The 14,972-nt window shown below is 67.2% G+C and overlaps 3 protein-coding genes across 3 annotated transcripts; all 3 read left to right on the top strand.

Annotated features, from left to right (window-relative positions):
- The first annotated feature begins 284 nt into the window (after positions 1 to 284).
- Positions 285 to 1,207, top strand: LOC134524362 (heat shock protein 30C-like). Its single transcript, XM_063354330.1, has one exon. It carries the CDS (start codon positions 438 to 440, stop codon positions 1,044 to 1,046), a length of 609 nt encoding a protein of 202 aa, XP_063210400.1. The 5' UTR covers positions 285 to 437; the 3' UTR covers positions 1,047 to 1,207.
- A 665-nt stretch (positions 1,208 to 1,872) lies between these two features.
- On the top strand, positions 1,873 to 9,503 carry KAT2A (lysine acetyltransferase 2A). The gene is made up of 18 exons (XM_063354481.1): positions 1,873 to 2,462; positions 3,462 to 3,585; positions 3,679 to 3,824; positions 4,175 to 4,264; positions 4,375 to 4,556; positions 4,816 to 5,007; positions 5,147 to 5,253; positions 5,394 to 5,501; positions 5,585 to 5,721; positions 5,859 to 6,067; positions 6,151 to 6,277; positions 6,607 to 6,717; positions 6,800 to 6,943; positions 7,211 to 7,325; positions 7,436 to 7,472; positions 7,626 to 7,689; positions 7,896 to 7,980; positions 8,214 to 9,503. Exons 1-18 carry the CDS (start codon positions 2,220 to 2,222, stop codon positions 8,405 to 8,407), a joined length of 2,415 nt encoding a protein of 804 aa, XP_063210551.1. The 5' UTR covers positions 1,873 to 2,219; the 3' UTR covers positions 8,408 to 9,503.
- An 81-nt stretch (positions 9,504 to 9,584) lies between these two features.
- Positions 9,585 to 14,538, top strand: DHX58 (DExH-box helicase 58). The gene is made up of 12 exons (XM_063354480.1): positions 9,585 to 10,093; positions 10,213 to 10,414; positions 10,526 to 10,716; positions 10,957 to 11,073; positions 11,292 to 11,418; positions 11,508 to 11,690; positions 11,780 to 12,036; positions 12,167 to 12,316; positions 12,596 to 12,757; positions 13,086 to 13,276; positions 13,528 to 13,624; positions 13,887 to 14,538. The coding sequence occupies exons 1-12, from the start codon at positions 9,905 to 9,907 to the stop codon at positions 14,064 to 14,066; spliced, it is 2,046 nt and encodes a 681-aa protein (XP_063210550.1). The 5' UTR covers positions 9,585 to 9,904; the 3' UTR covers positions 14,067 to 14,538.
- The last annotated feature ends 434 nt before the right edge of the window (positions 14,539 to 14,972 follow it).

Below are 14,972 nucleotides of genomic sequence, written 5' to 3'. Positions count from 1 at the left end.
CTTTGGGGGTGGGACTGTCCCCGTGCTGGCCGAAGTGTCACACTCCTGGCACAGCGTAACTTGCGCTCTGCCGAGCCCCCGGCGCGAGGGCTGCGGGAAGGGCTTTGCTCGCCCCCCGCCCGGGGGTCCCGCAGGTGTTGCTGCATCACGGTGGCTCTGCAGAAACCCGAGCTCCCGGCGGTGACTGCGGCTCCCTATTTGCGGCGCGTGACGCGTCCCCAGAAGCAGGCGCTGCTATTTTGGCTGGCAGATAATCAGCCTCTCAAAAATAGGCGATGGCTCCAGGAGGGTGCGTGGGGAGAGAGCATTCTGGAAGGGGCACACCCCTGGGCCGGGGAGGATAAAACCCGTCGCTCCCGGCCCCAGCCCAGAACCGCTCCAGCCCCTGCACCCAGCAGAGCCACAGCACACGTCGGGAGCACACTCCGAGAGCAGAGATGCTTTGCCGCCTGCACTTCATGCCACCCACCTCCAGCTCGCTGTTCCCCTGGCTGGGACCTGTCCGCACCCTCTGGCCGCATCCAGGCACCCTCTTTGCCGAGCTGGAGCGAGAGCTGCGGTTGGAGATGGAAAGGGCTCGAGAGTTCATGAGCAGCTTCGAGCAGTTCCTGAGCAGCGGGAGCAGCCCCAGCCGGATCGGCATCGCCGCTGAGCGAGCCCCGAGCACCAGCGCGGCCCTGACCCAGGGCTCCGGGGAGGGCTTTGCCGTCTGCCAGGACGTGAAGGACTTTACGCCCGAGCAGCTGTCGGTGAAGGTGGTGGGCAGGAAGGTGGTGCTGGTGGGGCAGAAGGAGACGCAGAACACGGACGAGAAGGGCTCCTTCTCCTACAAGTACGAGGTGCTGAAGCGGGAGTGGGACGTGCCCGAGGAGGTGGACGCCGAGGCGCTGACGTGCTCCCTGTCCAAGGAAGGGCAGCTGCGCATCGAGGCCCCCCGGCTGGCCCTGCCGGCCGCCCCGGAGAGGAACGTGCCCATCCAGATGGGGCCAGCGGTGGCCCAGCCAACAGCCAGCACTGATGACGGAGCCGAACGGGCCAAGGCATGATGGGGAACGACACGGGGCCGGGCTGAGCCCGGCTGCCAGGGCAGCTGCCGGCCGCAGAGCGGGAACACACCGGGGTTTGCGTGACAGCCCGGCGGGGGGGGGGGTGTCTCTGCCCAAAACATGTAGCTTTTTTGATATGTAATAAATATTCCTGACTTTTATTTGTGCGGTTTCTGTGTTTGCTGGTATCGCCTGGCCCCACGCTTTGCAATTCTCCTGGCAGTGCCCACACAGTGTGAAGGCAGCCCGGGAATCCGGGCTGTGCTGGCACCGGGCATGTTCCTGGCACCTCTCCCCTCCCTGCCGTGGCGGAGGAGGTTGTTTGAGGGGCTCCAGCTCATGCAGGGTGTTCAACATCCCTGGGGGGGGCCCTGAGCATCCCCCTGGCTGGCCATTGGGCACCGGTCCCCAACTTCGGGATGGTGCTGGGACATTCCCCTGGGGTACCCGCTGGGCCACCAGCCGTGCCAGCATCTCCCGTGCCGTGCCAGCATCCCCCGGACCGTGTCCCCCCCGGCTCGCCATTGCTGGCACCTTCCAGGCGCTGCCCGCTCCTTCCCCGCCCAGCCTGCCGCCAAGCCACGCCCCTCCAGCAGCCAAATGGGCGGGGACTACCATAAATGGGCATGCGGGGGCGGTCCCACTCCATTGATCCCTCCCGGGGTAGGCGGGCATATGACCAAACAGGGGCGTGGTCAAACTCCATATTAGGAGGAGGGGGCGTGGCACAACACTCGTGTTTGCACTTAGGAGGCGGGGCGCAGGAGGTAGGGGCGTGGCCTCACCCCATATTTGGAGGAGGGGGCGTGGCCGCAGTCCATATTTGGAGGCGGCTGCGCGGCGCGCCCGTGCAGCACCGAGCACCGTCGAACCGGGCACGGTACCGGTTACCGGAGGGGCGGCTCCGCCGGGCAGTGATGGTCCCAAGCCGCCAGCACCACCCAGGGAGGGTCTCTTGTGGCGGTCGGTCGCCATCGGGCCCGGACCTCGACCCTTTTTGGCCGGTTCGCGCCGCCCGCAGCCCCGGGCGGGAGCTGCGCTCCCGTCCGGGGCTGCGGGCGACGCGAACCGGCCCCGGGAGCGCCGGATTCACCCCCCCGCCGCAACGGACTACCGATCCCGGCGTGCCCGGCGCGCAGGCGCAGTGAGCGCAGAGCGCACGCCGGGCCCGGCATGGCGGAGCCGGAGGCCGCGCAGCCCGGGCGGCCCCCACCGGGCCCGGGAACGGCGGCGGGGAGCGGTGGAGCTGGAAGCGGGGGGACGGCGGCGGCAGGAGGAGGAGGAGGAGCGGGATCTAGTGACCCGGCTCGGCCCGGGTTGAGCCAGCAGCAGCGGGCGAGCCAGCGCAAGGCGCAGGTGCGGGGGTTCCCCCGCGGCAAGAAGCTGGAGAAGCTGGGGGTCTTCTCGGCGTGCAAGGTGGGATGCACCGGCACCGGGAGGAACCGACGGTGTGGGGGGGTGTGAGTGTGCTGCGGCGGGAACGGGCGGGGGGTGCAGGAGGGGGATGCAGGAGGAGGTCGCTGGGTGGTGCGGGGGGTGCAGGAGGGGGATGAAAGGACGTGGATGGGGAGAGGGTGCAGGAGGGGGACGAAAGGACGTGCGTGGGTGGGGGATGCAGGAGGAGGGTGCTGGGTGGTGCAGGAGGGGGATGCAAGGACATGGGTGGGCAGGGGATGCAGGAAGGGGGCGCTGAGCCGTGCAGGAGCGGGGTGCTGGGTGGCGCAGGTGGTGCGAGGACACATGTGGGTTGGGGGGTGCAGGAGAGGGGTGCAGGAAGGTGGTGTAAGGATGTGCATGGGCACGGGGTTGTAGGAGGAGGGTGCTGAGCTGGGCAGGGGTGCAGAAGGAGGATGCAAGGCCATGCATGGGCAGGGGATGCAGGAGGGGGGTGCTGGGCGGTGCAGGAGGGGGTGCAAGGACACAGGTGGGCAGGGGAAGTGGGAGGGGGATGCTGAGCTGGGCAGGTGGTGCAAGGATGGATGTGCACGGGCAGGGCGTTGCAGAAGAGGGGTGCCGAGCCATGCAGGGGGTGCAGAAGGAGGGTGCAAGGCCGTGCATGGGTGGGGATGCAAGAGAGAGGTGCTGGGCTGGGCAGGGGGTGCAGGAGGGGGACACTGGGCCGTGCATGGCTGGGGGGTGGAGGAGGAGGGTGCAGAGCTGTGCAAGGGAGGTGCAAGGACATCCATGGGCAGGGGTTGCGGGATCCTGGGGCTGCACACGGGGGAAATGTAGGAGAGTGTTGGGGTGCTGGGCCGTGCAGGGGGGGTGCTGAGGAGAGCTGGGTGCTGGGGTGCGTGGGATGGGCGGAGGGGGCTTTGTTGATGGGGGGAGTTGTTTGGCGGAAGAAGGCGGCAGCCTTGGCATGAGACAGTGCATGGGCTGCTGTGTGACACCCTCTCCTGTCCCTCCTCCCAGGCCAATGACGCCTGCAAGTGCAATGGCTGGAAGAACCCCAACCCTCCCACCGCCCCCCGCATGGACCTGCAGCAGCCGGTGACCAACTTGAGCGAGCCCTGCCGGAGCTGCAGCCATGCGCTGGGTAATGCCCCCCCACCGGGTGCCCGGGACCCCCCCGGGGAGGGGGAGCAGTGCTGACCCCCCCGGTCTCACTGCGGCTTTCTCTCCACCCCAGCGGACCACGTGTCCCACCTGGAGAACGTCTCGGAGGAGGAGATCAACCGGCTGCTGGGCATGGTGGTGGACGTGGAGAACCTCTTCATGTCGGTGCACAAGGAGGAGGACACGGACACCAAGCAGGTGTATTTCTACCTGTTCAAGGTGCGTCTGGGGCTGGGCACGTTGCACAGGGTCCCTCAGCACTGCCGGGGAGCTGGGGCTGCTGTCCCACCGTGTCCTCTGCCTGCTCTCCTGGGAGCTGGGGCTGTGACCCGTCCCGCCAGCCCAACTGGAGACCTGAAACACCGACCCTGTCCTGGGAGCCACCGCCCTCCTGGCCCTGAGCTCCTCTGGGAGAGAGGTTTCCTCTCCCCGTGCTCCGAGATGGACGCTGGCACCTCCCTGGCTGCGCAGATCGGTGCAGCCCCACGGCAGAGTTCTGCCGCTTCCACCACTCCCCGTGTGCCTGGTTCTTGGGACTTCGGTAACCGTGTCCGACGGTGTCCCCGCAGCTCCTGCGGAAGTGTATCCTGCAGATGAGCCAGCCTGTGGTCGAGGGCTCCCTGGGGAGCCCCCCCTTTGAGAAACCAAACATTGAGCAGGTGAGGCCGCTGTCACTGATGACTTGTCCCGTTCTGCTGCTCTTGCATGGTCCCCTTCCTCTTTGGGGGCCAGCACCTGGCGCCCCTCCACCGCCCCTTTCTCTCCCCAGGGAGTCCTGAACTTCGTCCAGTACAAGTTCAGCCACTTGCCACCCAAGGAGCGGCAGACCATGTACGAGCTCTCCAAGATGTTCCTGCTCTGCCTCAACTACTGGAAGCTGGAGACGCCATCCCAGTTCCGGCAGCGCTCGCAGAACGACGATGTGGCCACCTACAAGGTCAACTACACGAGGTGAGAGCGCGAGGGGGTCTGAGCCAGCCAGCCGGGGGTCTGCCTGCCCCGTGGGGCTGACCCCTGGCTCCTGGGCTCTTCACCTCTCCCCAGCGCTCCCAGGCGAGGAGAGCAAGCGGCCAGTGGGGAGGCTGCTTCCAAATAACATTGGCTGTGACCCCCCGGACGCCCCCTGCCCTCATCCCTGCTCCCAGCAGTGTATTCCCAGGTGGGATGAGTGGTCCCAGCCCCGTCACCGGAGCGTGTTCCTGTCTCCTAGGTGGCTGTGCTATTGCCACGTGCCGCAGAGCTGCGACAGCCTTCCCCGCTACGAGACCACCCACGTCTTCGGGCGCAGCCTCCTGAAGTCCATCTTCACGGTCACTCGCCGGCAGCTGCTGGAGAAGTTCCGGGTGGAGAAGGACAAGCTGGTGCCGGAGAAGCGGACGCTGATCCTCACCCACTTCCCCAAGTAGGTGCCCGATGCCGGGGATGGCTGCTGTGCCATCGGGGGGGTTCTCCTCCCTCGGGGCACTCGCACACCGTGCGTGATGGCGTGTGGAGCTGTGGGGCTGCGTGGGGCTCGCCACCGACGCGCTGCTCCCCGCCAGGTTCCTGTCCATGCTGGAGGAGGAGATCTACGGTGAGAACTCTCCCATCTGGGAGGCCGATTTCACCGTGCCGGCCGCAGAGGGTGCCCAGCTGGTGTCTCGCCCGGGTATGTTGGGGAGCAGCTCCCCCAGCTCAGGGGTGTAGGATAAAGGACCGAGGTGTGGGTGAGCCGGTGACGGTGGCTGGGCTGCTGCAGCGTGGCGAGCTGCTTGCTGGCAGTCGCGGGCATCGTTGGGTCTCTTCCAGCCGCGGTCAGCACCGTCGCTGTGCCCACCACTCCGCTCTTCAGCAAGAAGCTCAGCAGCAGCAGCTCTGCCGCGAGCATGGACGCCAGCACCCCGGAGCCGCTGCCAGGTAGGGACGGAGTGTGCCCGGCGCCGGGGAGCTGGGACCTTCCCCGGTCCCTCCGGGTGCTGGATGTGCCGCTCCGCTCCCAGGGGAGAAGCGGAAGCTGCCCGAGAGCCTGACGCTGGAGGACGCCAAGCGGATCCGCGTCATGGGAGACATCCCCATGGAGCTGGTGAACGAGGTCATGCTGACCATCACGGACCCCGCTGCCATGCTGGGCCCCGAGGTATGGGGTGGAGGGCACTGAGGCGGCACCGGTGCTCTCCAGGGCCCGCTGCTTTCCTGGTGTGCCAGGGCCTGGCTGGGCCCTTCCTGGGGGAGGGTGTGCGGGGGTCGGTAACACCCCCCCACCACCACCACCAGACCAGCCTGCTGTCGGCCAACGCGGCGCGGGACGAGACGGCGCGGCTGGAGGAGCGCCGCGGCATCATCGAGTTCCACGTCATCGGCAACTCGCTCTCGCAGAAGTCCAACAAGAAGATCCTGATGTGGCTGGTGGGCTTGCAGAACGTCTTCTCGCACCAGCTGCCCCGCATGCCCAAGGAGTACATCACTCGCCTCGTCTTTGACCCGTGCGTGGCTGGGGAGGGGGGGGCGAGGGGGGGGGAGTTGTGGGGGGGGCTCCCCCTCTCACCCTCGGCCGTGCTGCCCGCAGGAAGCACAAGACCCTGGCGCTGATCAAGGATGGCCGGGTGATCGGGGGGATCTGCTTCCGCATGTTCCCCACCCAGGGCTTCACGGAGATTGTCTTCTGCGCCGTCACGTCCAACGAGCAAGTGAAGGTGGGAGCGGGCAGGCGGGCGGTGGGCACGGCACGGCATGGCATGGGGGTCCCCGGCAGCCCAGAGAAGGGGGGCTGCAGGGTGGGGAGGAGCCGAGGCGGTGGGGGGCAGGATGGCCTCGCTGTAGCTGGTAGAGCCTGGGTGGGGTCCCAGCCCCTGGGGTAGCCAGGCTCACTCATAACTAGCCACCCCCAAGCGGCAGCAATTGCTCTGGGACACCTTCAGCTGCCCATGTCCATGGGTGGGAGGGGGGGGCTGTGTGTCCTGTCTGCCTGGGGGGTGCTTGGCGGGGGGGGTGGTGTGTCCCTGTCTCACGGTGGCTCCCCCAGGGCTACGGGACGCACCTGATGAACCACCTGAAGGAGTACCACATCAAGCACAACATCCTCTACTTCCTCACCTACGCGGACGAGTACGCCATCGGCTACTTCAAGAAGCAGGTGGGCTCCTTCCCCCGGGGCGGCCCCCATCGGCCCTCCTGCCCCCCATCCCTCCCCCCCACACCTGCCCCCTCCCTCCTAGGGCTTTTCCAAGGACATCAAGGTCCCCAAGAGCCGCTACCTGGGCTACATCAAGGACTACGAGGGGGCGACCCTGATGGAGTGTGAGCTGAACCCCCGCATCCCCTACACCGAGCTCTCCCACATCATCAAGAAGCAGAAGGAGGTACGTCCTGCGGGGGAGGGGGGGGGGCGGTGGGGTGGGCACTGCCCCCTCTGCCCCTGAAGGCCGGGGAGAGTGTGGGGATGTGACAGCCCTTGGGAACTGGCCCTTGAACTGCCTGGGAGCAGGCTGTCGGGGCAGAGAGGGGACGCTGCGGTTTATGGTGGCCAGGGCTGGTTGCGGACCCCCGTGGGGTCCCGTGTCACGGTTTGTCTCCCCGGAGCATCCCTGCTCACCCTCCCCCCTTCCAACCCCTCCACCCTGACGCAGATCATCAAGAAGCTGATTGAGCGGAAGCAGGCGCAGATCCGCAAGGTCTACCCTGGCCTGACCTGCTTCAAGGAGGGCGTGCGGCAGATCCCCATCGAGAGCGTCCCCGGCATCCGTGAGTCCTGCCGGCTCCTGGCGGGGAAGGGCTGGCTGGCGGGGAGGGCTCCATCCTCCCTCGCCCGCGGGTGTGGGGCAGACCTGGTGATGTTTACCCTTGATTTCCAGGAGAAACGGGCTGGAAACCGCTGGGGAAGGAGAAGGGGTGAGTGCTGCGCTGGGCAGGGGGAAGGTGTCCTGCGGCAGCTGGGCTGCGAGGGCTCGGCTCAGGCTGCTCCTCGCTCCCGGCGGTGACCCAGCGCTGGGCTGGGGGAAGGCTGCCCGCTCTGGGGTGACTTGTACTGGTTTTGTCCTGCAGAAAAGAGCTGAAGGATCCGGACCAGCTCTACAACACCCTGAAGAACCTCCTGGCGCAGATTAAGGTGCGGGAAGGAGGAGGAGACCCTCGGCTCCAGGGTGTCCGTCCCCCTGGCAGCCCTCGGAGCTGCGTTCCCTGGGACAGGTCCCCCCTAGGCTCTGCCCTCAGGGGGAGATGGGGTGACCTGGGTGCAGGGGGAGCAGGACCCCTGTGTGCGGGGGCTGCCTGCGCTCGCTGCTGTAACTTGCCCCTCCCCGGCCCTTTCCCCAGACCCACCCTAGCGCGTGGCCATTCATGGAGCCGGTGAAGAAGTCGGAGGCGCCAGACTACTACGAAATCATCCGCTTCCCCATCGGTAGGTGGTTGTGCCCGGGGCAGGATGGCGGAGGGAGGGCTGCAGACCCCCTGTCTGGGGAAGGGCGTCCATGCTGGGGAGGGGATGTCGTGGCTGGGGGTGTCGGGATGCTGGGAGCCCCGGGACGGTCCAGAAGAGAGGGATAATTCGGGACCCTTGGTCGGTGTCCAGCTCCATGGCTGGGGGGGAGCAGGGACCTGGGGGGGGCGGTCCTGACCCTTCCCTACCCCCAGACCTGAAAACCATGACGGAGCGCCTGAAGAACCGCTACTACGTCACCAAGAAGCTCTTCATCGCCGACCTGCAGCGCATCATCACCAACTGCCGCGAGTACAACCCGCCCGACAGCGACTACTGCAAGTGTGCCAACACCCTGGAGAAGTTCTTCTACTTCAAGCTCAAGGAGGGGGGGCTCATCGACAAGTAGGGGAGCTGGCCTGCCACTGCCCCCCACCCCAGGAGGGACAGGGCCGCCTGTGGGACTTGGCCCCACTCCGTGGGCTGGAGGGTTTGTTGCTGCTGAGCAGCCTGGGGGAGCTGAGCCCTCCCTCTGGGGGGGCGGTGGGGGTGTGAGGGGAGCAGGGGGTGCCCGGTGCTTTTATCCCCGAGCTGCTGGCTGCCTCTCCTGGGGGCGTGCGAGCAGCAGGGCTGGAGCTGCCTCATGGGGCTCTGCCCAGGGCAGGGGCAGCGCTGGGGTCCTGCCTCTCCCTGGGGGCCAGGAGCCCCCCGGGACCAGCACTTCCCTCCTCCCCAGGGTTGTGCCTTCTGCCCCGGCTCTCCCTGACAGGGCAGGGGCACACAAGTGCTTTGGTTTTCTGCTTCCGTCCACGCAGGGGCAGCCCCTGCCCCTCTTCTTGAATGTAGGGCACGGCTCAGCCCTGCCTGCCCCGGGCTGCGGGCAGAGATGCTGCTCGTGGTCCAGGGTCCTGCTGTGGGGGGCTGCTCTGCCCCTGTGCCCCCCAGCTCCTGCTGCCTCAATCGGCTCTTCCTGCCCCTCCCCGCTCCTGGAGGTAGCTCTGCCCCCAGGCCTGCCCCTCGCCTGGCCAGGGGGGTGGTGAGGGCTGGGCTGGCCGGGGCTGCTGCTCCGGCTCCCGGGGCAGGGGGATGCCCGTTCCCCTGCTCTGCCCCTGGGTGTGGGGTCGGCTCCTGCTCTCGTCTCCCTTCCCTGCCCTCTCCTTGCACCCCGCAGGCCCTGTTGCCCCCCAACGCCTGCCTGGGTGCTGGGCCCGGGGGCTGCCTGACCCTGGCATTGACTTGTCCCCCACCCTCGCTTGGTCGCCCGCTGCCTTACCCTGTGCTGCCATGGCCGTGGGGGTGCTGGTGATGCTCTGTGGCTCGCTGGCCTTGCCAGGTGGGACCAGCCCCCTCCAGCCCTTCCCCGCCACCCATTCCTCATGACTGTTGTTTTGTTTGGGGTTTGTTTTGATTTTGGTTTTTGGGTTTTTTTGGTTTTTTTTGTTGTTTTTTTTTTTTTTTTAAATAAACGTCATTGTGCAGACTCAGCTCCATCCTGGAGCCTGGCCCCCCAGCGCAGCCAGGCGTGTTGGCAGCCTGGGGTGCTGGGGGGGGGTATTTGGGGGTGGGAGGGAGAGGAGCAGGTCGTGGGGAGGGGGATGCTAAGAGCCCCTGCGCTGGGCGGGGGTGCACAGACTGGGATGAACGGGGGTGTGCGGTGCTGCCCTGGGGGGCTGGCCAGGGAGCAGGGGCCGGTTGGGGTGCGGGGGTCGGGGCCGGGGGGGGACGGGACTGTACCGGGGCTGCGGGAGCTCCGCCAGCTTTCGGTTTCTCTTTGTGTCCGGGGCCGGGGCTCCCTGGGGGGGGGCTCCCGACAGGTCCCGGTGCCGCGGCCGGCGGGATCCCCCCTCGCTGGGGCTCCGGCAGGAGGAGGCGCCGCCCGCAGTTTCGTTTCCCGGCCGGGCCGGGGATGGGGGAGCGGCGGAGCGGGATGGAGCTGCGGGGGTACCAACGGGAGGCGGTGGGGCCGGCGCTCCGCGGCCGCAACAGCATCGTCTGGCTGCCCACGGGCGCCGGCAAGACCCGGGCCGCCGTCCACGTCTGTCGGCAGCACCTGGAGAGCCGGCCGGGCCGCAGGGTGGCCGTGCTGGTCAACAAGGTGCCCCCCCAAACCCCCTCCCCTGCCCCGGTGGTGACGGGGCGCCGGTCACCCGCCGTCCCCCAGGTCGGTGGTCCCGGGCTGGAGCTGAGCGGCGGTGGGGGGGTCTGTGGGCGCAGGTGCACCTGGTGGAGCAACACGCCAAGAAGGAGTTCCACGTGCTGCAGAAGGACTTCAGGGTGACAGCCATCAGCGGGGACAGTAGCCACAAGACCTTCTTTGCCTGCGCGGTGAAGGAGAGCGACGTCGTCATCTGCACGGCCCAGATCCTGCAGAACGCGCTGGCCAGTGGGGAGGAGGACACGCGCGTGGAGCTGACGGGTGGGTGCGGGACCCCCAGTGCTGCTCTCCCCATGGCTGGGCTGGGGTGGGACCGCCCTGGCCGAGCCCCCCGCCGCGGCTCACCCCGCTCCCCTCCCTCGCCCGGCGCAGATTTCTCGTTGCTGGTGATCGATGAGTGCCACCACACGCACAAGGAAGCCGTCTACAACAAAATCATGCTGAATTACCTCCAGCGCAAGCTCAGCGGGCAGCAGGACCTGCCACAGGTCCTGGGCCTGACGGCGTCCCCTGGCACCGGGGGGGCAACCACCTTCGAGGGGGCTGTAGAGCACATCCTGCAGGTGGGTCCTGCGCCCCGTCCTGTGCCGAGACAGGGTGCAACGGCCGTGGGCACAGCTTCCCCTGGGGTGTAGTGGGCCATCCCTTGGGCTGGGTGTTGATAACCCTGTGTGCAGGCGCTGGGCAGCTTGGTGGCCCGGGGGGGACATCCCCAAGCTCGCCGGGGTGCCAGCGAGCACCACGCGGCGTGTCGCCCTGGGCTGCTGGGGCTTAGGGCTGGAAGCGGGGTCTCGCCCTTTCAGATCTGCGCCAACCTGGACACCGAGAAAATCATGTCAGCGCAGGAGGAGCTGCAGCAACTGCAGAGCCACGTCCCCCAGCCCAGGAAGCAGTACGACCTGTGCCAGGAGAGAGCGCAGGTGAGGGCGGCCAGGGGCCAAGTCCCTCCATCCCCTTAGCACAAGCCACGCTGAGGAACCGCTTGACCCAGTGCTTTGGTGCAGGGGGATCCTGCAACCCTCTGGGTCCCACTGTGCAAACATCCCCTAACGCTGGGCCAGGCTCTGGGCTGCACCTCCGAGGCTGTCCGGAGCAATGTCCCCGATTCCCCGGGTCCTGAGCCCCCCTCTGCTCCCAGGACCCCTTTGGCGAGCGGCTGAAGATGATGATGAGGCGGATCCAGCAGTACATGGAGGTGCCCGGCCTGCCGCAGGACTTTGGCACGCAGGTTTACGAGCAACGCATCGTGGAGCTGGAGAAGAGAGGTGAGGCGGTGGCAGCCGCAGGTGTGGTGGGGCAGAGCCGGCAGCTGCGGTGCCAGGCGGTGACCACGGCGTGCCCCGTGCCTCGCCAGCGGCAGAGACGTTTTGTCGCAAGACGCGGGTGTGCGCGCTGCACCTGCGCAAGTACAACGACGCTTTGCTGATCAACGACACGGTGCGGATGATCGACGCCTTCCAGTGCCTCCAGCAGTTCTACGCCTCCGAGCGGGACACGAAGGACCCCACCGAACAGTTCCTCACCGCCACGTTTGAGGGTAACGGGGCGGGGGGGCCTGGGGGAGGTTGGTGCTGGCTGCGTTTGAGGGGACAGGGAGCCCCTCTGATGCCCCGCTCGCCTGCGCAGAGAACAGGACGGGCCTGCAGGCGCTCGCCGGCGACCGGCGCTATGAGAACCCCAGGCTGGGCAATCTGGAGGAGATCCTGCGGGAGCACTTCCAGCCCCTGGGGGCTTCTCGCGGCATCGTCTTCACCAAGACCCGGCAGAGCGCCCACAGCCTGCTCAGCTGGCTGCAGGACACGGCCGCGCTCCACGGGCAGCACATCAGGGCTGCCGTCCTCACCGGCGCCGGCTACAGCAACCAGACCAGGCACATGACGCAAGTGAGTGGAGGGTGGGGAGGAGCCGGGGCTGCCCCTCTCCGCACACTCTGTGGGTGTCGCGGGTGCTGCCAGGGTCTCGGAGCCCTACGCAGCTGCTGAAGCTTCGCCCCCTCTCCACCCCCCCGCCCAGAACGAGCAGCAGGACGTGATCAAGCTGTTCCGCGAGGGAGCCCTCAACCTGCTCTTCTCCACCAGCGTGGCCGAGGAGGGGCTGGATATCCCCCAGTGCAACATTGTGGTCCGCTACGGTCTGATGACCAACGAGATCGCCATGATGCAGGTATCTGCCCGGGCTCCCTCCGGCTGCTCTGCCCGGCCCCATGCCGGGGGCAGCCTGCCAGGATGCCCCAAAGCTGTGGGGGTGGGACACGGGGGCTCCTGCGTTCCCTGTGCCCGCTGGCAGCTCCCTGGGGATGAGCCCAGCCCCTGGCAGAGCATCTCTGCGAGGCGCAGCAGGGTGCGGAGAGCGGATCCGTCCTCGCGGGGTGGCACGGAAAGGCAGGGGGGATCGGCCGTCTCCCTCCTCCGCTGACCGCAGCGTTTGTCCCTTCCGCTGCAGGCCCGGGGCCGTGCCCGTGCCGAGAACAGCGTCTACTCGGTCCTCGCCAAAGCCAACAGCAGAGAGGTCTCCCGCGAGCTGCTCAACGAGGACCTCGTGGAGCTCATGGAGCGGGCGATCAGAGCGGTGCAGGCCATGCCCGAGCAGGAGTACCGCCTCAAGGTGAGCGTTGGGCACTGCCCTGGGCACCAGCAGGGCCAGGCAGCTCCTGCCCGCGTCTGCTGCTTGGGGACAGCCCTCTGCACCCTGCTTCTGGCCGCCTGCTCTCCCCTTGGGGCAGCATCACCTGCACGGGGCAGCGCGTGCCCATCCTGTCCTGCTCATCCTGCTCTGCCCACCCTGCCGTGCGGCTCGCGCTCTCCGGGACGGCGCGTCTCCCCGCGGCCGCGTATCTTGCCGTGTCTGCAGTCTGCCCGTGCCCATTGCCCCGTGCTGACCCCCGTCCTCCCCGCCGTCCTGTCCCGTCCCCCACCCCCACCCCCCCGTGCAGATCAGGGAGCTGCAGCGAGTGGCGGTTGCCAGCTGGCTGATGAAGGAGGCCAGGATCAGCGAGAGGCGGCAGCTGCATGACCCCGATGCTGTTTACCTCTACTGCGTCAACTGCAACACGGCGGTGTGCCGCGGCAGCGACCTCCGCACCGTGGAGGGCATGCACCACGTTAACGTCAACCCCAACTTCGGGTAGGAGCCAGGCGCTGGCGGGGGCGAGCGGGCAGAGCCCAGCTCTCGGCGTCACTCGCTGGAGCTGCCGCACTCTCCACCCAGGACGGGCAGGGGGTGGCAGCAGCCTGCTGCCAGCTCGCTCTTGGGGACACCGGTCCAGGGAGGTCGCGGGGGCCTTGTGGGACTGTGCGACTACGGTCGCACACCCCTGTTTCTTTCTGTCCCTCAGACCATTGTCCTTAGAGCGCCTTTTGGCCCCTTCCGTGCAGGTTGTATTACAGAGTTTCCGCTGGGAAGCTGCAGTTCCAGCGGACTTTCAAGGATTGGGAGCCCGGCTGCCGCATCGTGTGCAGTGAGTGCAGCCAGGTGAGTGCGGCACGCGGCAAAGACCGCGTCAGCGCTGGAGGGGCAGGGGGGGCCGTGCCTTGTGCCCCAGCTCCCAGCTGTGGACTGGAGCTGCATCTCCCTTCAGCACATGCCCGTGTGACGTGCTGCTGTGCGTGTGGGACATGGACACGGGCAACGGGCTCCAACGGGGGACTTACCCTGGGAGCAAGGAGCTGCCTCCGTCCCGGGTGTGCGTGGTCCCGCAGAGGATGCTGTGACTGTCCCCCCCTTGCCCACACAGGACTGGGGAATGGAGATGATCTACCGGCACGTGAAGCTGCCCATCCTCTGCATCAAAAACTTCGTGGTGGAGACACCGGCTGAAAAGAGGAAGTATAAGAAGTGGAGCGCCGTGACGTTCCCTGTCAAGGAGTTTGACTATGTGGAGTACTGCTCCAGCACCTATGGCCAGTCCTTCTAGCATGGGCTGTGCTCAGAAGAGGACTATTCTCTGCGACAGTGGGACCCTTCCCTGCACCCTTGGCGTGGGACCCTCCCTCCAGGCCCGTGCAGACAGAGAGCCAAGGCTCGTTCCTCTTTTCCTCACTGCACTGAGCTGCCGCAAGCACATCCCTTGCCAGAGCCCGCGACTGCAGGAGGAGACTTTGCTGTGCCCACGCAGAAAGGACGAGACACGGGGATGGGAAAGCACCCGGACCCTTCCCTGCCCGCTGGTGGCTTCTCCTCATGCTGCTGCCGTCCCCTCCTGCCCCCCAGTGCTGCCAGGCTCGGGGGGTGTCTCCACAGCCAATTAGCCACCCTGCCAGGTGAACCAGCCATTTCTCATGGGCTCGGGACACGGCCCAGTGTTTCTCGGGCAGCCTGCCGCCTGCTTTGCGAGTTTGATGGTCCTCCATTAAAAATATTTATGTGCGCTGGGAAGGAAGGAAGCGTTGGCAGTTTCATTCGTCGCGACAGCTCGCTGTGCGCAGGCAGGTTCGATGCGGGACAGCCCTCGCACCGGAGCCGGACCACCTCATCGCCCGATGAAGAGCCAGATCCCACTGTGCTGGCAGCGCAGCGGTCCTCGGGGGGGGGACAGCTGCAAGTGCCTGGAGTCGCGTGTGTGGGGCTGCCCCAGTCCTACCCCTCCCTGCAGGCCCACTTGAGCGACCCACATCACCCACCCCCCCAAGACCAAACCTTCCCCCGTCCCAGAATAAGGCTCAACCCCTCCAGGTTGTCTCGGCCCCACAGGAACACAGCTGGATTTGACCTTCTGGCAGCGATGAAAGGGCTGCTGGGGCTGAACCGGGGCACCCAGCGTGGTGCAGATGGAGTCACCCTGCCTGGGTGCTGGGCTCGGGGAAGGGGCTGGGTGTCCCTG

The sequence above is a fragment of the Chroicocephalus ridibundus genome, chromosome 17 (genome assembly GCF_963924245.1).
Source record: "Chroicocephalus ridibundus chromosome 17, bChrRid1.1, whole genome shotgun sequence".
NCBI lineage: Eukaryota > Metazoa > Chordata > Aves > Charadriiformes > Laridae > Chroicocephalus > Chroicocephalus ridibundus.
Note: the sequence above shows the minus strand (reverse complement) of the source record. Positions and strands in the feature narration are given on the sequence as shown.